This window comes from Rhopilema esculentum, chromosome 10 (genome assembly GCF_057945365.1).
Source record: "Rhopilema esculentum isolate cy_ngs chromosome 10, ASM5794536v1, whole genome shotgun sequence".
NCBI lineage: Eukaryota > Metazoa > Cnidaria > Scyphozoa > Rhizostomeae > Rhizostomatidae > Rhopilema > Rhopilema esculentum.
The window spans coordinates 11,209,763-11,232,425 of NC_142824.1; the positions used below are offsets into that span (position 1 = coordinate 11,209,763).

General features: G+C 36.4%; 4 protein-coding genes across 6 annotated transcripts; 3 read left to right on the forward strand and 1 right to left on the reverse strand.

Moving 5' to 3' along the window:
• On the forward strand, positions 1 to 6,766 carry LOC135693152 (uncharacterized). The gene is made up of 3 exons (XM_065211539.2): positions 1 to 291; positions 3,727 to 4,123; positions 4,414 to 6,766. Exons 1-3 carry the CDS (start codon positions 185 to 187, stop codon positions 5,536 to 5,538), a joined length of 1,629 nt encoding a protein of 542 aa, XP_065067611.2. The 5' UTR covers positions 1 to 184; the 3' UTR covers positions 5,539 to 6,766.
• Positions 6,767 to 7,684: 918 nt separating this feature from the next.
• LOC148959291 (uncharacterized) lies at positions 7,685 to 16,313 on the forward strand. Of its 3 annotated transcripts, none has more exons than XM_089110807.1 (4): positions 7,685 to 9,257; positions 10,605 to 10,695; positions 12,331 to 12,726; positions 13,642 to 16,313. In XM_089110807.1, exons 3-4 carry the CDS (start codon positions 12,373 to 12,375, stop codon positions 14,512 to 14,514), a joined length of 1,227 nt encoding a protein of 408 aa, XP_088966933.1. In that variant the 5' UTR covers positions 7,685 to 9,257; positions 10,605 to 10,695; positions 12,331 to 12,372; the 3' UTR covers positions 14,515 to 16,313. The 3 variants fall into 3 exon arrangements, with proteins under 3 accessions (XP_088966933.1, XP_088966932.1, XP_088966931.1); XM_089110806.1 differs by having other exon boundaries at positions 7,685 to 9,246; XM_089110805.1 differs by lacking the exon at positions 10,605 to 10,695 and having other exon boundaries at positions 7,686 to 9,246.
• Positions 13,148 to 17,337, reverse strand: LOC135693178 (protein N-terminal asparagine amidohydrolase-like). The gene has a single exon (XM_089110808.1). It carries the CDS (start codon positions 17,188 to 17,190, stop codon positions 16,258 to 16,260), a length of 933 nt encoding a protein of 310 aa, XP_088966934.1. The 5' UTR covers positions 17,191 to 17,337; the 3' UTR covers positions 13,148 to 16,257.
• A 34-nt stretch (positions 17,338 to 17,371) lies between these two features.
• Positions 17,372 to 22,520, forward strand: LOC135693157 (seipin). Its single transcript, XM_065211549.2, has 8 exons — positions 17,372 to 17,574; positions 18,890 to 19,010; positions 19,332 to 19,407; positions 19,505 to 19,572; positions 20,315 to 20,449; positions 20,664 to 20,761; positions 21,216 to 21,463; positions 21,728 to 22,520. Exons 1-8 carry the CDS (start codon positions 17,372 to 17,374, stop codon positions 21,994 to 21,996), a joined length of 1,218 nt encoding a protein of 405 aa, XP_065067621.2. The 3' UTR covers positions 21,997 to 22,520.
• The last annotated feature ends 143 nt before the right edge of the window (positions 22,521 to 22,663 follow it).

Sequence of the window (22,663 nt, forward strand, 5' to 3'; positions counted from 1 at the left end):
TTGTTCTTTGATCTGAGGACAGAGGATTCCAGGCCACTGTGCACTTCAAGTGTAAATAAAATTACCGTGATATGAGCAATTATTTGATTGAGGCGCCGATTACAGTTAGATTTTATTTGGAAAACTGAGCAAAAGCACTCTTGAACAGAATTATTCCAACATTAGGAATTCCAACTGCAGAAAAATGACATCAAAGACAACGCTGTTATCCTTTACCAGACATCATTTGCTTTCCAAGCATTTCAGATCTTTTGGAACACTTTCCTGCGGTGTGAACAGAGAGTTTCAAAGGTTAGTTGAAAAACATCATTAAGTGTTTGACGCATGATGGCTTTTAAAATGACGCTAAAACTGCGCTGTTAAATTTAGGCCAGTCAGGTGAACACGGCGGAAGTCGTCCCGTGACCAGTGGTTTAGTGTTAGGGGGCGCTCTTCCTTTTGCTATATTTTGCGCAAAAGCCCCCTAGCAATCATTTTGATAGCACTACACCCCTGTAGATGAATATTGACGGTAGAGATCAGTGGTAGAGACCATGCAATGGTGGCGCCAGGGGAGGGCTAGGGGGGGGCTACAGTCCCTCCGTCGGAAGCATCTAGCCCCCCCCCCCATCGGAGGAAATTTTAGGTTATTATCGGAGCAAATTTGACAAAATAACGTACGAAAACTGCTAATTTTAGTCATTTTAGCCCCCCTGTCGGAAGCTCCAGCCCCTCTGTCGGAATATTTCTGGCGCCACCTGGGACCATGATCAGTCTTCCTGATCGAAAGCTCCTCTGAGTTATTTCTACGTGTCCTTCAATATTTAGTTTTTCCTTGCTGACAATTTCATGTAAAATTTGCTTTTTAAATCTTTTAATCGTTTATGTTTAACACTATCGTATCACTTGTAATTATTTAAAATATACTGATAATGAAATGTTGAAGTTCCTTCTTTTTTTGATTTACCGACATTTTCCTCGATAATTGCCAAACCAAAGACATGTCATCAATCGATCTGAATTCCATTCAGGGTGTTTCTTTCGCTAAGCAGCCACACCCCTCCCCAGGTGGCGATGGGCCACTCCTTTCAACTTAAGTTATCTAAGAAAGTAAGAAGAGATGAGATCCAACAGCCGCGGCAAAGGGGTAGTCATGAAGCGATAAAATATCCTTCCTAAAATATTCTTAGTAAGCAGACTAATTTTTAGAGTAACCGTATAATCACTAAGCGTTTTCTCGAGAAACAAAAATTGGTGAGACAGGCTCCGCGGAACCGGGAGGCTCTAGCATCCCCCTCCTTTTGCAAAAGATGCTAAAAATTTAGAAATGGATCACTAGTCAAGCCTTTTTCGGTTTTTGCCCTCCCCCCCCATTTTTTACACCTGCCCCTGCTTAGCTCCATCAATCCTCCGCTTTCCTGTTAAGATCGTTTTCATTGTTTTAACTTGTTTTCTCGATTGATCGTATATCTACAAACTACTAAAGCCATAATAGAATATGTTTTGTATTTCATGTATTATTCTTTAAGAAGGCTGCCCTTCAGCATAAGCTCGTTTTTCATGATCGTGGGTCTGAGAAAAGCTTTATACCGTCTAGAAGTAGTTCATTAAAAAAGTTGTTAATAAAACCAAACTGCAAAACCCTCTTTACAATGTTCATAAATTGTGTACAATGGTACTAAAAAATAACAACCAAGAGAAAATTGTGGCCGTTGATACACGAGCTACATACGTGCTCGCCAATTTTTTCCATCCTACTCCAAAGCAGCACAGTTGTTGAAGTTTCGTAAGTGTCTAATTTTAGTTGAATCAGTAAACCCAAGACAGAAAACAATATCAAAAATGGGGTTCAATAAATACCTACTTCTTACCTTGAGGCTTGTGTAGGAAACTGCCTTGATTTGAACTTTCACGTCCAAAGACTACCGTAATGCCTCGAACAAGCGCCCCCTCAAATAAGAGCCCCCCTCGAATAAGCGCCCATCCTTCAACCTTCAGAAATGGGCGCTTATTCGAATTTCCAACGAAAACATAATTGGAAAGCAATTCAACACGAAAGATTAATGAAGAACACAATTTGCACCCACATGTACTTTTTAAATAAACACCCCCCTCGATTAAGCGCCTCCCTCAAAAAAGCGCCCACCCTGGAGCCTCAAAAATTAAATAAGCGCCCGGGCGCTTATTCGAGGCATTACGGTAGCCGATTTGCAAACCAGTATAGCTAGTTTGTATTTTTTGACTACTACTTCAGTTTATTATCACATATTTTCAGCATCCAGGCTTCTTTTTGAACCTCTGGAATCTTTTTTTGGATATTGGAGAGGGTTATTGTCTGTTGTAGGAAGGTTTCAGTTCACTGACATTTCCTTTCATGTTTTTTAATTCAATGGTCCATATAATAGAAATTGGGTGACAGCATGATTTTCGAAGTATCCCGAAAAAGTGTTCTTAAATAGTAACTTTAGACTTGCAACATCTGTTGTTTAATCAACATATCGCTCCATTCAACTCATATCTCAACTAGAAACTTTCTCAATCTCAACTCTGACGTGTGTTTTTTACCCACATTGCACCATGTTATAAAATATCATCGCCGATATTGAATATCAATTCAGCATTTCTTGCAGGATCGATAAGAGTTGCAGGTTCTGCCTTATCAGTATCTAACTTTTTTGTTCTATTTTGTTTATTTTTTCATTGTTAAAATTGAAAAAGTTTTTTTGTAGATAATACCTCGGCTTACCTGGTCTTTGCAATTTAGGGTAACTATAGTCTTCCCTGTACAGTTCCTATTCTGTAACATCCTTCGTTTAAGCACCATAATTTCCCTTCAAAAGAATATTAAAGCTCTTTCATTCTTCAAAGCATTAGGCAACAAGACAGTTCTAGATGTAAGTTAATGAATTGCCCGGTCGGTCATTTCAGTTTTCAAGGGGAAGCAATAGGTGCACAAGGCGGGGGCTTTGGAGGGCTCCAGTCAACATAGAGCTGATAAGATCGTTGCAACTAATAATCCTCTAGGGGCTCCGACGAAAGTTCGAAATTGGGGGAGTCAAGGGTAAATTAGTGACCCAAAACAAATGATTTTCCTTTAACGCTCTACTTTTTTGCAAAAAAATAAAGAGGGGGCCCTTGTTGATAAGAACAAGCGTTCAACACCTAGCTGACAGAATAGATGTCATGCAAGAAACAACTGTCAAAATGGAGCACTTAATCTTTCAATCTTAATGCAAAAACATATCCGATACTCCTTTAGCGTCTTTGGTGCATGCTATTTTTTTCGAACTTCCTTTATTTCCAAATGACTGCACTGTACTTTTTCTAGACTTAACCCATTCTCGTGTCGAATATAATAAGACAAAAACTTTTCCCAGCTAGGGCTCCCATGACATGTATTGGTTCTTTAATTTTACGCCCTTGTCCAGGCAAAGCTGACAGTATCCCCTAAAATGGGCTAAAACGAACATGAAAATATCGAGTCATGGTATATTTTTTTCAGCTAATTCGTGTCAAGAAATTAAGGCGATTTTATTGGCTTGTTTTGAAGCCAAGCGAATTTGATTGGCTTGTTCACATCGATATTTCAAAACACACGGGTTCACGGTCTTGCATTTATTGCAAGTCAAATCTGCTATCGATAAAGTTTGTTGGCCAGTTGAAAAACTTTTCCGCGAATTTTCATTTTGTAAATAATGAGGAACTTCTTCTGCTGATTTTAAGCTCGTTTCCTCTCTTCATACATAGGGATATATCTTTCCACAGCTGCGCGTTGCAACCTGGGACATTTGTCCGGTCAGTTTCAAGCTCTACAACTGTATTCAAGTCAAACAGCAACCTCGATATCGAGCAGGCAGTGCTAAGATATACAAGATACAAAGGGAAAAGACCCAATTTGAAAGATCTAGCCAAAGAGACCGGACCGGAGTATGCACACCTGCAAGTTCGAGTAGCAGATGCCCGGTCTATCGAGCCAACCATTGAAGAGTACGGTTTCCAGCTGATTAAGCATCAGACGGAGCTAAAAAGGAATGATTTCAGCTTTACAAATGAAACTTTAATAAATCGGTATTTTGATGAGGTCAAGGAAGCAGTGAAAAAGATTTTTCCTGATGCATCGGATATCAAATTAATTCAGCATCAGGTTCGTAAACAGTTGATTTTCAAATTCATAGTGTCAAGGAACAAGCCCCTAGATACAACCTTTGCAATTATGGCGAAATTCCAACCAGAGGGGCACTTTCTGTTTATTTTCTAAAAAAGGGAGAGGCATGTCCCCAATGTTCCTTGGCTTCCAAGCTCCTTGTTGTTTCGATATGTATTTAGTTCATTCGATACTCAGCAGAGCTTTTCCGTAGCAAATTATATGGTTAATGATAGCTTATTGCTTCTGCGAAGTTTTGTCATACAAGGAATTTTTCTTTGTAACTTTAGGTACGACAGTCAATTCCTGTGACGCCACAGGTCCATAAAGCAAATGATTCTGATTTTAGCAATTGTGAACCACGTGGCTCCCAAATCCTAGGAGCACAGCCTCCAGCAGCTCTAGTTCATTCCGACTTCACTCCTTACAGTGCAATGAAAACCTTCAGCCAAATAACTAAACGAGAGTTAAGAAAAGGTCGATTCATCATCGTCAGCGTATGGAGGAACATATCCGACAAATGGTCTATTCAGAATGATCACTTAGGCCTCTGTGATGTGCGCTCAGTTAAAGCTCCAGATGATTTTGTGGTCGCTGATAGTGGTAGTGGAAATGCAACCCATGAACTGTACGTACTCGAGCCAGGCCGGCATAAATCGCACCAATGGTTTTATTTCCCCAATATGGTAAAGGATGAAGTCTTAATATTTAAACTGTACGACAGTGATTGTGATGAAGCTTCGAGGTTTGTGTTCCATTCATCATTTCGTGATCCCAATGCTTCTAGCACTGCTCAGCCACGTGAATCAGTCGAATGTCGCTGTATTGTCTTTTTTCCCGATCATGAACCAAACACTATACCGGTTGACGTTGAAAGTAAACAAAAAGAGGACCTTGTTGGGTTAGCTGTTGAGAAAATTATGGAAGCACTAATGTTCGCTCAGTATTGGCCAGCCATAAGAAGGCTAGGCATGGGTGCAGCATTGTACAGAGATGATGGTGTGCCATTTGTGTTGAGACAAATGGTGAACGGGTTAGTAAAGCTTCAGTTATATGGGCTAGAAAGCGCTAGTCAAGAACAGTTGGAAGAAATAATTGAGAGATGCTTGTCTGGAGGACTTTTTGAAAAAACTGCTAAAGCTAATTTCAATAAAGTTCCATTAGAGGATGCCGTCATCCCAATTGTCATGGCTCACGTAGAAAGCCCAGCAAATTGGTCGGAAGAAGATAGAAGTCAGATCAAGCTAATTCTGAATGAGGATAAGGGCCTAACAAACATAGCGAAGAAATGTATCACCGATGCTGTCAAAGAAGCGTTTGGAGAACTGAATGAAAAAGAGTTAAACGATATTGTTTCCAAACTTGTGACAAATGAAGAGTTCAAGAAGAAAGTAGAAACATTGTTGCAAAGTTGAGCAGGATACGTCAAAATGACAAGCAATAATAAGGGAATCCACGAAATTATCCGTGCAACTGGTTTAAAAAAATTACTTAGTATTATAACTCAATTTGATTATGTAAAATTTTATTGGGCTATTAGCTATTGCCCAACGCCATAATTCGTTCTTGCATCGCTGATTTTAAAATTCTAATTACCTATGATCATCTTAAAATTGTATGTTTGTTGATGACCTAATTTCATTCCGTAGAGAATTCCGAATCTTCAGACCCAAACGGTTAGAACATTTTCCATCATAAGTTGTTGTTTTAACCTCAGAAAGAAGCAGATTCTCTTTTTCGCTTTTTTGGAAGGAAATACTCTGTCAGAAAAATTGGATATATATGTTTTGCAAAATTGTGTAAATTTTCCGGCACCCACAGTCGAACAAAGTGAGAATAAAATTTCATGGATTGAACCTTGGTTTAAGGCTTACTTTTCGGTTAGATGTAATTTGATGTAATTAGCACAAGGCTCTTTTTTCAATTTTTTTCCGCTTCATTTGGCTTTTCTTTCAGCAGTCTTTCAAATAATCAAGTCAGTGCACTTCCAAGTTTGTTTGTGGGGAGTCCCTTTGTCCTGCAAAGTGTACTTTGTCCTTCAAAATGTACTCGCCCCAGTCTTCTTCTGTTTATTATACCCGTAACGTTGTTAGAAATGTTTAATTGTGTTATTACGATATTAAGAGAAAGTCACCATAGTTTACTAGTTATAACTCGTAAATAACAGCGTTATGTATGAATTTCATGATTAATTCAAATATTGGCAATATATTTAAATAATGCTCTGTTCGCAAATGGAACAGAAATTGATGAGATCAAGTATGAATGTGAATACAGAATTTGAAAATAGCTTTGAAAAAGCAAACATTTTGAAACATGTTTTTATACGGGTAGCATGTTGCAATATGTTTGCTTTTTTAAAGCCATTTTTAAACGCCTGCTATTGATTCATTTTTCTTGCTGGTTAGGTTACTATATTGTTATCGTTTTTGCCAACTATGAACGTCTCAGTTTCAATTCGTAGATAGAAGAAGTTTGCAAACTATATTTTGATGGTACAAAATTTAAAAATGGCTTTGAAAAAATCAAACATTTTCAGTTATTCTAAAACTTTTTGTCTGACACCCTTCAGAGTATAAAACGTCAGAACACAGATCAAAAACTCTAAGCTAGGAGATATATATACCCAGTTGGTGATCGAAATAGGCATAGTTGAGATTGCATAATCAGTGCCGCTTGCCTATTAAAAATGTTACCAATGAAAACGAACTCCTTCTGCTTACAGAAGGTCTTCTTTCTACGTTTTGGTTAATTCTGGGGAGTGCCGTCGGAACGAAATTAATATTAGGGGGCTGCCCATTATATTCTTTCTCATTCCGTACACCGTTACAATGGAAACATGATTCCGACCGGCCAGCTGGGAGGCTACAATGTAGGCGTTAGACAGCCTTCAGAAGCCAGACCGGTTTTTAAAAAGGTGTTTGGGCCTGTTTATCCTCGGTACCAGACAGGGTAGTGCCTGTTATGTTCTCCCACATCTAGCTTTTCTGAAAACTTAGCAGCTATGAAGGCGTTTTTGAGGTCCTTAATTATGTGTGCCCCCAGGGACAATCCCATGTGTGTCCTTTAAAATTAAACGTAGTACTATTGCCATGGGACTAGTAGTTGTCATCAAACAAAAAGCGATCCAGAAGATGGCAGCTGAAAAACATTTCATGGAAATGGTAGGACGAATTCAGAATTGGCTAAAATAAATTTCCACTTCTTAGGGTAGGGCAAATATTTTTCTGTCAATATACAGTCTTTAGCAGAGCATTTATAAGATAAAATGACGTCACGTAAGAACATGCTCAGCCTCGGATGAAAAAATTGCAAGATTAGAACAAAATTTTCAGAAAACATCATTGCATGTCATTCAAAGCTGCTTTTGAGTGTTGTCTTTGAAATATCTAATTAAATGTAGTCAAATTTAAACTGATGTAATTCAGTAGCAAATTTACAATTTATCGAATATGTCAACCAAAGATTTATCAATTAAAGAAACCATATATATCAAGTTAAAGATTGATCGATACAATATGATCTATCTAAATAAAATTCTTTATAAGTTGCCCAAGACACCGAGAGAACCAAGAAGGTTTTCAAGCCCAGTGCCCTGATTCTAAGGTTGCATTTGGTTGCTGGTGCAAAGTATTTTTTGAGGCTTTCAACAGGAATTTCATTAGGTTTAGGAAGAAATTGGTCCATTGGTCCATTATTCAAGGGTGCCGCCCTAAAAGGTTAGGAATTGGGCTGTGCTGTAGGCAAATTCAAGAGGCCACATCCATGACCATACCCTTACCACACCCAATTTACTTGCTTTTGTGTTAAAGACCCTCCGTCGTATGTAGTAATCATTCAAACTATGCAATGATACAAAAAGACTGATAAGAAATTGCGCATTCGTGAGAAATCTACATTATAATGGAAGGTTGCCAACACAGAATTCATCCAACCAAATATGAACTCACTTGCCAAAGGGGGGCTGACCCCCCAAAAGTTTCCCTGAATTATAAGCAATTACAACTTAAACTACTATAAAAAATAGAATTAATTAATATAGAATAACAAGAAATTTTAATATGGAATATGAATATAGTTAATGGCTACTTGGCGCATTAAGAAAAAACTCATAAGAGAGCTATTGAACTTAGAGCCCCTGCTTAGAAATTTACGTTTAACTTGAATTGAATTTAAAAAGAAAAAACTTTAAGACAACAAATCTAGGTAACAACTAAACGAAAAAACAATGAAAGAAATTAATGGGATGAGAAAGTAAGAGAAAAAATGAAGAAAAAACAAAAAATAAAGAAGATAGAAAGGAAAAGAATCCGCCAAACTGCATAACAAGATAAATCTTACCAAATTGTGAGCCAATTTAATACAAGGTCTTTAACAAACATGTTCAAATAAATGCACTTGAGCCTAAAAGTATTTAGAAATTAAGAATACTGAGCCTTGGCAAAAATCATTTGTTTCTTATAAAAATAGATCAGGACATTTGTATATAAAATTCCTTTTTTTTCACACTTGACTGTTCCGGATTTAGCGAAAAAGTTGTTGAGACTTGAACTTTATTTCTTTTTTTAAAATAGATAGATCGTATCAGTTGGTGGTGATAACGCTTTCTTATGAACGTTAATACGCGGAAAACCATCGTAAAATGGAATAAAATTCAGTTTTGGAAAAGCTGGGGTGGATATTCAATGACTTTCATCGCCCATTCTAGACGCCCGTGCGTGTCAGAAAAGCCTGCATATGTCACGCCCGTATATATCATGTGACGTTACTAACCCCGCTCTTTTCGTAGAGGCTCGTCTCGTGGGATTCAACGCATGTTGGAAGGTGGGGGGCCAAGGGAAAATTTAACAATCATAGCAATAGATTTTGAACAAAGCTCTATTGTTTTGCAAAAAGTGTGGGCCAAAACCAAAGCCAAAACAAAGATTTGCCTAAACCTGCAACAGCCAAAACAAAGATTTGCTTAGTAAGCAATTTTTCGAACTCTGTGCGCGCCACTGCAGATCCTATGCCTCGCTTTGGCGTTGCCATAAACAATCTATTTGACAACCTGGAAGAAACAAATCACTCGGGAAATAGCAGTCAAACTAGTTGTTTTTCCACGAAGAAAGTTGCCAAATCTGGTGAGATTAATGTAAAGATTAAGATATTTTGGTTCATTACTGTGATTATTATTGTTAACACGTAACTTAATTTGATAGTCATCCCAGATAAGGCTTTATAAATTTTTAGCTGGTTCACCAATGTTTTTCTTAGTTATATTGCCGGATATTATGAGCCAGCCTAATAACGCATACTTTTTGCCATCATATGAAATTTGCCAAGTACGCATTAGAAAGGTATTGGGGCACGTCAACAAAAAATTATGGCTTTATTACATTTGATTAGGTTTTGCAGTGCAAGTTGTCCTGACCCGCCAGGGCGCCGGAGAGGTGTGTGGGACAATGGCCCCTCTAGCCCTTTGAGAGGAGGTGCAGAAAGGGAAGTGACCTTCACATAAAAGGGCACTTGACTTTTGTAAAATGCACTTGAAAAAAGACTTTTGTAATTGTCAAAGAGATTTGATAAATTCTGACTGTAGTGCCCTCCTGTTCATGAAGACATTTCTCAAAACTTGTGAAAATATCCCTTCTGCAAGAATTAGCCCATGTCTAACATGCTAATTATCTGAAAGGTACCAACAAATAAATTTCAAATGCCCTTATACTGAAGCCTATCCAGTTGCCCATTGCAGCATCCTTGAGATATGCACTGTATTCTCCTTATATAATCTAGGTCATAGTGTCCTCAATAAACTTTAAAGTTGAAAATGCACATTTACTTTTGATATAAACATAGAAAAATTGAAGGACTGTTCTGAATTTATTGCATAAATCAGCAAAATATAATACAAATTGAATGGCCCAGAGAAGTCACCTTTTTTGAAAATTAAACTTTGAAAATTTGAAAGATAAACAAATAACTTAATTTTTGCATAAACATTAAAAAAAATTGGATGAAAGGAAGTAATAAAGCTATTGAGATTCAAAAATTGGATCGAATCAATAGACATTGCAATGTTGTTTAATTAAGATCTTTACCCAAGCTGAAATTATAATGCAAACCATGAGAACTAAGAAGTAAATAAAATGAATAAATTTGCTATCATTGGGTATTTATACTAGGCAGCTTGAAAATTTGTATTTTTATGTTTTTTTCTATAAGTGTTTATGAAAATATTTCAAAATTTATTGTCTTTAAATTATTTTAACTTTTAACAATACAAGCCTATTGCTTTGCAGTTCCAACACAGGGTCAATGCCACTGATCCTAAAATGGACTGACCAGCAATGTAAAGAGAGTTTTCTCTTTTCCCTCTAGCCCCAATTGTGGGAAAAACTTTGCTGAAAGTGGTTTACTTGTGACCTTGGTTTCAATGTCTTTGTTGCAATCTAAAAGATTATTTATAGATAATTATAGCTGTTTTTATTCTTTTATTTAGCAAAAATGTGGGGAGGCCATGGCCCTCCTGGCCCCTCCAGTGGTATGGGCCCTGCTGCGCTGTTGGAAATGACTTGGTCTACCTGTGCTTGGTAGATTTTTTCCCAGTTCTTGTGTAGCAATTTTCAATACCTTTATCATTCTTTTGCGAAAGTGTAATCATATAACAGCTTCTTGTAATTAATTTCTTTATTTTTGAAAACTTCCAGTTTCTTTTTTAAGGTCAACAATATTTCTATAGTTGATCTGTTTCAAATTAATTAAAGTGCTTGACAGTCTACAAAACATAACCAAAATCCTGTGAAAATTTTATGGAAGTATGTGCACGTCTTTCAAAATATTTTGCATAAAAAGTATTTTAAATTTTGAAGGTGTTCAAATACTTTTTGAATGTAAGTGTAAATCTAGCTTTCTTAGTATTTAGTAAAGCCTGACCTGCAATTGAGCAGTGTTGGGTTAAGATCTATCTTGCAATTGCGCAGTGCCAGTTTGATTGGGGGCTTGGATCATGCTTGGAAAATTACATGTGAAACTCTTTGATTTGGAACCCTGTTTTGATTTCAAAAAAGAGCCCTTTGATATTTGTTGTGCTTCTTGGCATGTTTTGTCATGAAAACTTGTTTTTGTGTTTTTCAAATTTATTTTTCCCTGTTTTCTGCATACCATTTCTATTTGAAAACTAACAAACTAACATCTCTACTAACAAAATTAAGGGGTGGAGGTTTACTACAATAAGACACCTTGACCTATATGGTTTTAAGTGAACGATTACTCCAACTGGCAAACATTCCCTTTATTTAGGATAACTCTACTGAAGCATAATAGTCATTTGCAGTTTTACAAAAAAGCCTTGAAAAGGAATAGTCTTTTGTAATGGTTCAATTTTAACTCAAAAGGACACTTATTGAACTGTATATCTTCCATTTACTTGGAATGATGTATGTCCCCAGCAGGGGTGTCATGACCAAGAATTCTAGAGGGGGCCAGAAAGAAAAATTTTCAGACAAAATTTCTTTGATTTCTTTTCATCAAATAGATGCATTTCATGGTTGTGCAAGGGAGAGAGAGAAAAACACATAACCTTTGCCTTTAGCTGGAAAGATATTTAAAATGAACTTTTTTATCTTGTCTCTGTTCCTTCGTACTTACTACCTGAGGCGGCACCATGGCTGCTGCGGAAGGGAAAATTTTTTTTATAAGCTTAATGCTTCAAATTCGCCGGAAATTGCATTCTATAATAATAAAATTTTATTCTCAAAATGAATATCCACTGGTGAAAAGTGATGGTATTGATCGACTTCTTCCTTGTTTTACCTTATGCAACATGACTGCCTAAATTTTCAAATCTGTTGATAGACAAAAAATTGGCACTATCCCGGTCTTAAATATCAAATAAAGATATAATTTATGACCAATATTGCAAATTTCCATAACCAGATTTGGCTCTTGAAGATTCGGATTTTAACTTGCAAAATCCGAGCAGGAAATCACTCTATGGTAGAAATCGGTAAATCCTGAGAAATCATTTTGTTTTTGTTTTATCTTAATCTAAGTTATTTATGTCGCTTCCACTTGTAAGTTTCCATTTTACCCACAGCTCAAGTTTGAAGATTTTCCGACATAACAATGATTTTTCCGAAAATCTGTCAAATTTTGAAAGCAAAAGGGGCCACGGCCCCCTGCCCCCGGCCACGACACCCGCCTATATTTTCACATTTTTCTTATAGAAAGCTGCAAAAAATATCAAGCAATCATATTACACGGGAATAATGGCAAGTAAAGTCAAAGCTGCTTCATCGTTGGATATTCCCCGCGCACACCTGATTTACACGCGAGACAACGGTAAAAGACAAAAAACATTTGTACCACCAATAAAAGGTCAGTCGGACGAAGAAGCAAACGTAGTCGTTGAGAAATACGTAAGAGACGCTCGCAATGTAAACCCAGCCCCGACCATTGCAGAACATGGGTTCCAGCTTATTGAACACAATACATCCTTTTCAAAGAAAGAGTTCTACGAAGATCCCAATAACAAGATTGAAAAAGTATATTATAAAGAAGTAGCCGAGGCTGTTAAGAAAGTGTGTCCAGGTGCAGTTGAAGTAATACCCTTTCATCACATGGTGAGAAAGCTGATATCCTTCTTCTTTTGATGTTTTGTTCTACTGTTTTATCCTTTTGATGTTTTTATTTCTTTGATGTTTTATTAAAACTCTGGGGCCAAAACATGGAATGAGATTCCAAGAAACATCAGAATGAGCCCCACAATTTCCATTTTTAAAAGAAACTTGAAAAGATTCCTACAAAATTAATAAATTTCCAAAACAAAACACGATCCCTAGGTAGAACAGCAACATCTTTATTTTATATATATTAAAGAAGTAATTGTGATAGAAGTAGTTTATTTATATTTGTATTATAGCTAATAGGAAATTCGTGTATAAAGATTTTAAAATGAAATGAAAAAATGAAATGAAAAAATGAAATAACCCTCGCAACATTTTGAATCGAATGAAGGACTAAGAAGCCCCTAAGAAGTTACTGACTGACTATGATATTGAATTTAGGAACTATTGCATTAGATACCGTTCGAAGCATTGCAGATGTTAAATGATAAAAAATGATCAAGTACCCGAGACTATACCCAAAACTATAGAAAGATACTCATTCATTAAAAACCAACCAAGGCTCAACTGAAATATTCATTATTCTCAAATACGGTTTTCCACAGAATGTCCCGGCGAATTTCGGTTACCAACTAAATTCCCATTGGTTTGATCATACGTAACTAAGGTATTGTTGCTTTTTCCAATCAGAAACGCGGAACTAACTTGCTGCAGAATCGATTGATAACGTCACAACGGTTTAGTGACGGGACATGTTGTTTTTTCTCATAAGGGTGACAAAAGGCATATCCAAATTTGAACAAATTCAGAACAATATCACAGTTTGTATTGTATTTATTCTCCATATTTCCATATCATTATCAATGTTCTGAAAATAGAATCAACCAATTATGTTATGCTGTCAATTTTCAGTTGCGAAAAGCCCCACAGTCTGCTGCAAAGGCTGCCAAACCAAAGGATGGAAGGCCTGTTGTACGGAGACAATTCTCTAATGTAGAACACGCTCACAGGGCAGTAGGCCAACCTGCTGGCGTTGTGCATTGCGATTACACCGTCCGAAATGCTATTTCTTTATTTGACAGTATGGCTAAGGCTGATTATCGAAAGGGCAGATATGCTGTAATAAATGCATGGCGAAACATATCTGATAAATCGCCGATAGAAGATGACCACCTAGCGATGTGTGATGCCCGAACAGTCATAGCTCCAGACGATTTTGTTCCTTGTGATGTTGTGAAAGGTGACCAGGTAAGTGAGACATATCGCTTGGATCCAGGACAAAACAGCTTCCACCAATGGTATTATTACCCAAACATGTTGAAGAAAGAAATGCTCATCTTTATGCAGTATGACAGCAATTCAAGAACAAAAACCAGGTATACTTTTCATACGTCACTACGAAGCCCACATGCTCAACCTAATGCGCAGCCGCGTGAATCTATAGAATGCCGCTGTATTGCTTTTTTCCCACAACACCAGCCAAACACTATTCCAGAAATATTGTATAAGGAAAATGAGATTGTAAGTGTAGCGATATTCAAGATCTTACAGGCTTTGCTTTTTGCTGCAAAATGGCCAAAAGATGCACAAAAGTGGATGAGCACTGAGTTGTATAAGCCTGGTGGTGTTGAACGTATCGTAAAAGAACTGGTCAATGGTGGTACAACGCGTAAGGAGCATGGCTTGGACAAGGCCTCTCAAATACAACGTGATGAAATAGTAGAGAAGCTTTTATCTGGAGGAACTTTTGAGGAAACTGCAAAGTCATATTTTCCTCCTATTTAGGTATTTAATTTCTGTTTGGTAATTAAGTGATTTTACTGAAAAAGAGCTTCTTTTTTGCTTTTCATCTTTTGAATAAATCAGTTGTTCTACACGATGCATCATGGATTACACACAAAAGTTATAGTTAAAGAATACGAACAAGAGTATCATGAAAAATATGGAAGTGTTTGAAAGACTTAGGAAAAGATTTGGACTTGCAAAGAACTCAGTAATGGTTTTTATGCATTAAGGTATATGGAAAAAAAATTAAGCGACAGTGTTGTTCGATTAACCTCTTTTTCATCTTAATAGCTAATGAGCTGGTACATTCCTTCAAAGTTTTGCTTAAAAGGGGTGTGTGAGGAATTGTCCAACAAAACAAAATACAAGTTGGGGGAAAGTTTGATTTCATTGCATAAAATGAATCTTAACAGCTAAGTTACAATGGCGATATCTTTGTCACTATGACACTGCCCAGGACTTTTCGTTTCACGCGGGCGATCCCCCTCACCATCGCCCTCGCCAAATTATTGACGCAGGCCATTTACCGCTTTCGCAAAAACATGCAACAAAATCATTTTTAGCCAAAATTCCGTGCCTTGAAATTGTTGATAGGACCTTTATTCAACGATGGTATTACAAGATAACAGATGTAGAATTCCACAAATCCTAAAACTTTTTAAAAATTCCGTATACGGTGCATCATTTTCCAGAAATTTCGCATCCACCAAATGTAAAGAATTCCATCGTTCCGTCCAGAAAATGGCCGATTGCCGTGATCCGGACCAAATTTTCAGTAAACCTTGATGACCCCACATCGTACGTCGGTTACTCATAAGCACCAACAACAAATTTTGATAATAAGCGACAATGATAAAAACTAGACAGTAAGGGTAAGAAATGCTATAATGAAAAGAGATGTTGATATTTATTTGGAGAAAAAACACATAAAACTGTTACAGAAGAGCTTCCAAGCTAGAGACTTGTCTCGAAGCTCCAAAAGAATCTGAAAACATAGATAATGCAATCAAGGAGGAAGAGAGAGAGAATTTTCAACCGAGTCAGAATCTGATTGTGATTCATACGCTGAAGAAGAACTTTAAAAAGTTGAACTTCTACATGATGGTTTTGGTTGATTTCAAGTATTTATCTTATGTTTTTACTTAGCTGGTCGACTTAATTTATTTTCTTTTCATCCTTCCCTAAAGTCATGGTATACCTGAATGAAAGGTCAAGTTGTTAATGAAGAGAAAACATCATTTCCTCATTGTTGACATTATAAATCATTACACCAAATATTTTGGCTACAACCTGCTGTTGCGCAGTTAGCAAATCAAAGGGAAGGCAGTCTTGGTTAAATAATACCCTAATCCCCCCTTAGGTCTTTAATTAAGGACTCTGTTTAACTGATAGTATTGGATGGGGGATCACCATTGTAAGCTTATCCAGGCAGGCAGTTTGTTGCCTTTGCAAAAATTTCTTTACGAAAAGACCTGTTACTGCCATTTGCAAAGATGCCATAAAGTGAAAGTCATTATAAAAGTCCACAAGTCATTATTAAATATCACTTTATCATTGTAAAAGCTCAATACAGACACTAACAATGTTTTGGATTCAGACACAAGTTAAGAAGTAGGTGGCCAGGGAGCAAATCAAAGACCTATAACCTCAGATTTTACAAAAAATGTCTATTGTTTGCATGGCACCCCACTTCCCGTCTTTGGAAGCCCTGGTGATTGAAGATGGGGGATGTAAATGACAAAATCAAGACTTTAATTGAACCCACTGTCCATATTCATTCATAACATGCTTCAATGGCTCTTCCTTTGGAAAAACCTTCCTTGGGTCTGGATTATCTGTTAGGAATTTCATGGCTGCTTTAGTTGTCTCTACAAAATCCTCAGGCTCACAATGTGGGGATGTTGAGCAATACTTTAAAACATCAACAGCAGGAAGTTGTGGAATAATATATGCAGCTTCAAAAACATGGTACTTAAATGGTCCAATTTCCAGGGTTGGTTCAATTCCCTTGTAAATGCTAAACATTTTTTCTGAACCACCAAAAATCCTTGCATTTCTAAGAACATTAGAAGGGCCTTTGTCACTAAATGTTGCAGGGAAAATCTTTCTTGAATTCAAATCATACACTACACCACAAACCATTGGTACAGTCTTTCCATTTAAAATGTTTGTGTTTTGATTATACGTACACAAAGTCAGAAGTTGAGCATTGAAAGGACATTTCAATAAAACGGCCAATACACTCTCAAGCAGTTTTACAGAAATATTGCGATCATCATCAAATCCACCAATTATATGGACCTTTATTGGTATATCATATTCATTACTTGAAACCTTATCATGAAGTTTAACATGCTGTTTTAACATCCCTTCCAAACCTGATTCAGTATCGCACCCATCAAAATGGCCTACACTTGCAGCAACGTCAGATTCACATACAATGATGTGGCATGTTGTAGCATCTGTAGATCCAATAAATTTTATATTTTTGTCATTCAATTTCACAGAACCAAACTCTCTTTGGTGTATGTATAACACCTTGTCAGTGGTTGACAAGTGTCTTGGTGGCTGTGAAGCAAAGTTCTTTGATTTCTCGACAAGCAATGGCAAAGAAAGCAGGTCTTTTACAATACAAGAGTTTGAATCCAACCTTTCTGTGTCTATAAAAAGTGGCATCTTAAATATTGACAAAAAGCAACCCGTCTTAGCAAGAACAATTTTGAGGCCTCTTTTTCATTAGGAGGACAGCAGAATTCTGAGAAAAAAATTGTATAGCTGTTGTTGTTGTTGCTGTTGTTGTTGTTAATAAAGTAACCGTTTAAAAAACTTTCTTGAAACCTGGAACATTTATTACACAATGCTTTCATGGCTATGGTCACTGAGGCCTAACTTAAGCCTTTCTGAGCTTCCTACGAAAGCTTCTAGCTCGATTTTTAGTGCTTTTGGATGGACAGTGACAACTGTTTTGGTGTTTACTACAGCATTTGCAGTTTACTTCGCGTTTTATGTGTTTTTTGTTCCAGCACCATTGCATGTCAAACAGGTCCATTTTCAGTTCAAGTAAGTTGATTTAAAAATTATTTTGCTACAAATGCACTTTAGCTACTCACTTTTTTGTTTCCTGGTCAGAAGCTGAATTGAATTACAAACCTTTCAATCTAGCCTGGTTTCTGAAACAATTGAAAGTTCGAAGTTCAGCCAGTTAAGGATTCACTCTCGTACAATTACAGCTGGACATCAGTTCCAAAATCAGTTTTGATGACTTCGTTCTTTGAAATGTTTTGCTACTGCCCCCAAATCCCCGCTTATTCATCATCATTTGAATCATTTTATTCCATATCCAGTTAAGAATAAATGTCTTCGTTTCTGCAAATCTTCATTCACACTGTTGCTCGCGTCATCGATAGCGATTCAATTCAGCTTCAAACCAGGAAACAATGAAGTGGGTCGCTAGACTGCAGTCTAGCCATTATTTTGGCTTGTTCTATCATCCATATCAATAACGTTAAAAAGGAGTGTTTTCTCCGTTGCAATTTATTTTGCAAGAAATTTCTTTTTGATTAGTGACTGCCTGCCCTTTGAAATATAAATAAAGACCTGAGGTGCACATTTTATCTAATGAAGCCATTTTGATAATTTTCTAACTAAGATTATTGTGATTGAAGCATCTGGTATTTGCTATTTTTGAATGACGTATTATCCTTTTTGTGTACACAGAGGCACAATGGGTTTCACTAGTTTCATGAAAACAGTGGCCTAAAAATGGCTTTGACCCTGAGAAGTATCAGATTCATTTTGTTGCTTGGTACTGTTTTCAAAGAATCACTGAGTTGGACACATCATGAACTTTTATTCATTTTGAAATTTAATGCATATCTATTTAGTTAATGTCTACCACTGTGCCCTATTGTACATTTCAAAGAGCCTTAATGGTTCTCAGGAATGCATTAATTGGGAAACTTTTGAAAGAGCCTGATTAGGAAAATCATGCTTTTTGTTAACATTACTCTAACCAGTCTAAAATAACACAACATAACATAACATAACATATAACATAACATAACATAACATAACGTAACATAACATAACATAACATAACATAACATAACATAACATAACATAACATAACATAACATAACATAACATAACATAACATAACATAACATAACATAACATAACATAACATAACATAACATAACATAACATAACATAACATAACATAACATAACATAACAAACATAACATAACATAACATAACATTTTACATAACTAAAACGTTTTATAGTATTCATATCAAAGACAAAGATTGTATAGTAATATCAAGAATGCAATGCCTTGAATGAATTTCTAATGTGTCAAATTAATGCTTTAACAGGACACATGGTTTCTATGGGGATGAGGAACAGTCTCACAAATATCATAATTATAAGGAGTTTCCAACAGCAACAGTTAATCTAAAGAATGGTGACTCTGACCAAAAGTCTGATGGTGACATGGTTTGTTTTTGCTTGTAATTCTTGCTACTGCTTAATGATAGCACTTATGATTGTTTTACACTATATGAGATATGGTATTATTATGATATCAATTTAGTGCCTTAATCCTTCCCCTAATTTTTTTCCCTTGTTTATTTTAATAAAGTTAAACAAATGACCCTCTATTGCATGCTTAAAGTATTTAAAGGGGACAGGACATATCAGAACATAAAATATTCATACAATTCAAAGTATTCAAGAAGACAAATTAATTCAATCAAACTTATTCTTTCCAAAAGAGCAGATAATCTATTTGCCTACCATCATTTTATCTGATTTCAGGTTCTAGCACGTGGTCAAAGATATAAAGTTTTTTTAGTTTTACATGTCCCATATTCAGAAGAAAACAAGAATGTTGGTAAGTGAGAATCAATTCATGTTACAGCATTATATATTCATCATTTTGTTTTCAAACCTGTGATTTCCATGTTAATTCTTATTCCTTTTTCTCATAGGGATGTTCATGACAAGCATCTCTATTAAGTCTAAAAATAATCATGAAGTAGGAAGTGCCTCAAGATCAGTGAGTATAATAGATACAACTCTTTAACTGCTGTGGTAAAAGTGTTTACTGTAATTCCCCTTTTGAAAAGTCAAGTTTTCAGTAATAAAGATTTTTCTTTGTTGCTAGATAACTGTTTTAGAAGATTTGTCTTAACTTGCCCCGTAAAGTAAATTATATTTCCTTACAATGTAATATTATATTTTGGTCAGAAATTGTACACTTTCCATAAAAGAAATTGTATACTACTGTTTTCTGGGGAGATTTAATTAAGGATTGTCTTAATGCATACCCATTTGTTGTTCCGCTAATTTTCTTTCATTATTCTTCCAAAATTATTGACTTCATTGAATTATTGATTGATGAATTTTTTCAAGCATTGATTAGCTAGAAGTATTTTGCAGTGGATTATACTATACAAAGAGCACTACTAAAAATGAGCAGCTTTTTTGAAAAACCTATTTTCAATCCTGTGGATTCTTTTTTGCATGTGAGGATTCTGCTGTTGCCTTTGAATTTCGGTAATGGAAAATTATCTTGAGTCATGAATTTAGAGAACAGACACTTTTGACCTGTTGAAATTTTAATTGACTTTTAGAGTGCAAATTTTAAAACGTAATTTTTCAAGATTGAACAATTTTGGTTTTTTGGCACTCTTTGTGAATATGCAGTTAGTCTTTATGACCCTGAGCATACAGTATTGGCTTCTAGCTTATATGAAAACTATTAACTCTAATGTAAGTGATTTGTCATTTTTCCCTAGGCTTTGATACCCTTTTCCTCTCCAGTGGTTTCAACGCTTAGTGCCCTTATGGATTTCTTTCTGTTGCACTGGCGATGGAAGCAAGAAAGTGAAAAGCTAAGCATAATGCTTTTTGAAAATTTTGTAGATGACTCAGTGAGTTAAACTCCAATTTTTAAAAACTTGGTCTTTTAGATGATTTGTTATTTAGTGCTTTTGCATCATCCTTTGAGTTTCTGAATTGCCTGGAGGCATTTTTAATGAAACTGAATTTCCATTGCCACTCTTACTTTTCATGTCTGGATATCATGGAACAAAGTAGTTAACCTTCTTCATTATGAAATTCGGTTAAGGTTTATTTTTCTTTCAGTATCATCCATCAGAAAGTGCTGTGATCACATTGCATTGTAAATCTCTCCAAGTTTACTCTGCAGAACTCAGAATTGAGGCAGTTTTCTCTGGCATAAGGTGAGAGTTTTTAGATTTCAAGATGTAGTCTGCCCTTACTATTTTAGTTTCTATCAGACTCTATAAACAGTCTCAAAGCATATTCTTATGCTGTATGTAAATTTTTGATAGATTTAGCCACAAGTGCATAACACTTCAAATGTAAACTATTTTCAAAAAAATTATGTGATCTGGTATTTTCTGGTATAACTTTGCCATACTTTGGCATGCTTCTTATGGGACAGGGTATTCTTTTGGCAAATTTTTATGGAGCATGATCAGGGTGCAAATAGGTTTTCTGCACACCTGTGTTACTTACCTACCTAGTCAAGTGCAGCCCCCCCCCCCCCCCCCCTGAGCTCAATTGATAAACAACTTCCAGAGAGTAAGCTTGATAACAAAGAGGTACATACATTGCTTGCCTCTGATACATTTTTGAGACTGATTTGAGATAATTGTGATTTTTTCTCTTCAGGTACTACATGTTCTATTGGCCTTTGACTGCAGCGACATTGGGTATCTCGTCAAATGTGGTTGTGGGCTTTCTGCTTACAGTGTGGCTTTATTTCAAGTTCTGCAATGAGCCGAGTGCACAAGATGATGAATCGGAAGAATCTTTTGTAATTGATGATATAATGGGTACTGGATTTAACACTGAAACTGAATCCACTGCTGCTACAGTTGCTACTGCTCAACAAGCCAACGATGAGTGTGTGGAACAAGGTTTGTGATGAATCAAGCGCTTTACATCGCTCATTGCTATTATTGTTTATGATGAATTCTATTTAAAATGAATTGTTGACAAATTATTTCCCTCAATGGACAAGCATCTATTGTGAGTGCTAGAAAAACTTCCCTGTTGAACTTTGTTTCACTATCATGTGATTAACAATTATCTTATTTTATTTATTGTTTTTCATTATGGTTCTCTGAAATTAAGTTTTTTCGACTGATAGTTTTTTCTATTAGGTCTTATCTTTCTTTCAGAGCCTTGCGTCAACGCAGATTATAGTTTAACAGGGGCGGCCGTAGTTGACCCACCCTCTGGTGCTCGCAGGTTTGTCTCAGCCCGCCGAATGGTTCACACAAACGTAAGCACTAGTACGCAAAATCAGAGAAGGGTTCCTCCTGTTTCCTTGACGCGGCGTTTGCAATCAGCTAAAGAATTGAAAGATGGATTTTGCCAGACTGAGCCTGTTGAAGGTTACATGTTAGGGAAGGCTGCTACAAGCACGAAGGCTGTAAAGGCTGACTGATGGTGGCGATTTAAATCATGCAGATTGCTGCTGTGGTCTATAATCCGTGGGTTCTTTGAAAACTCATCATTAACAACATTGTTGCGTTCATTCTAAGGCTAGTACCTTCTACAATTGGATCTGACAGACAACCAAGACAGCAGCACTCCTGAGCTCTTTTGCTTCCGTGCTCTTGCATCACGTTTCATTCTATAAAGCTTGTGTACACAAGAGGTTTCAAATGGTCGAGCATGATGAAACTTTACTTTTTACAGCCCACATCACGATGTTTTGGATCTACATCATCGACTTTCTCATTTTCTGAAGCCAGAAGCTATTGTTTTATTCTCGTCGCCGTATCTATACCTTGAAATGGGAACGAAAGCGAATCATGTTTTCGCCTCGACAATGGGTTGAGGAATATTTAATTTTTGACCTGTAACTCCAACCCCCCTCTCCCCCACCAATAGTTGATTATGACCACGTTTGTTGATTTTTCGAACTGCTTATCAATAGTTTGCAATAAAAGTCTTAAGCCTGCAATACACTGTTGGAATCACTATCGGAAAATCATCTATTATTGTCAATTAAACGAGATTTTCCAGCCCTTGTACCATCGACATAAAGAAATAAATTTGAAGACACCAGATGCTATATAATGATATCCTCTTTTTAGAGATATCATATT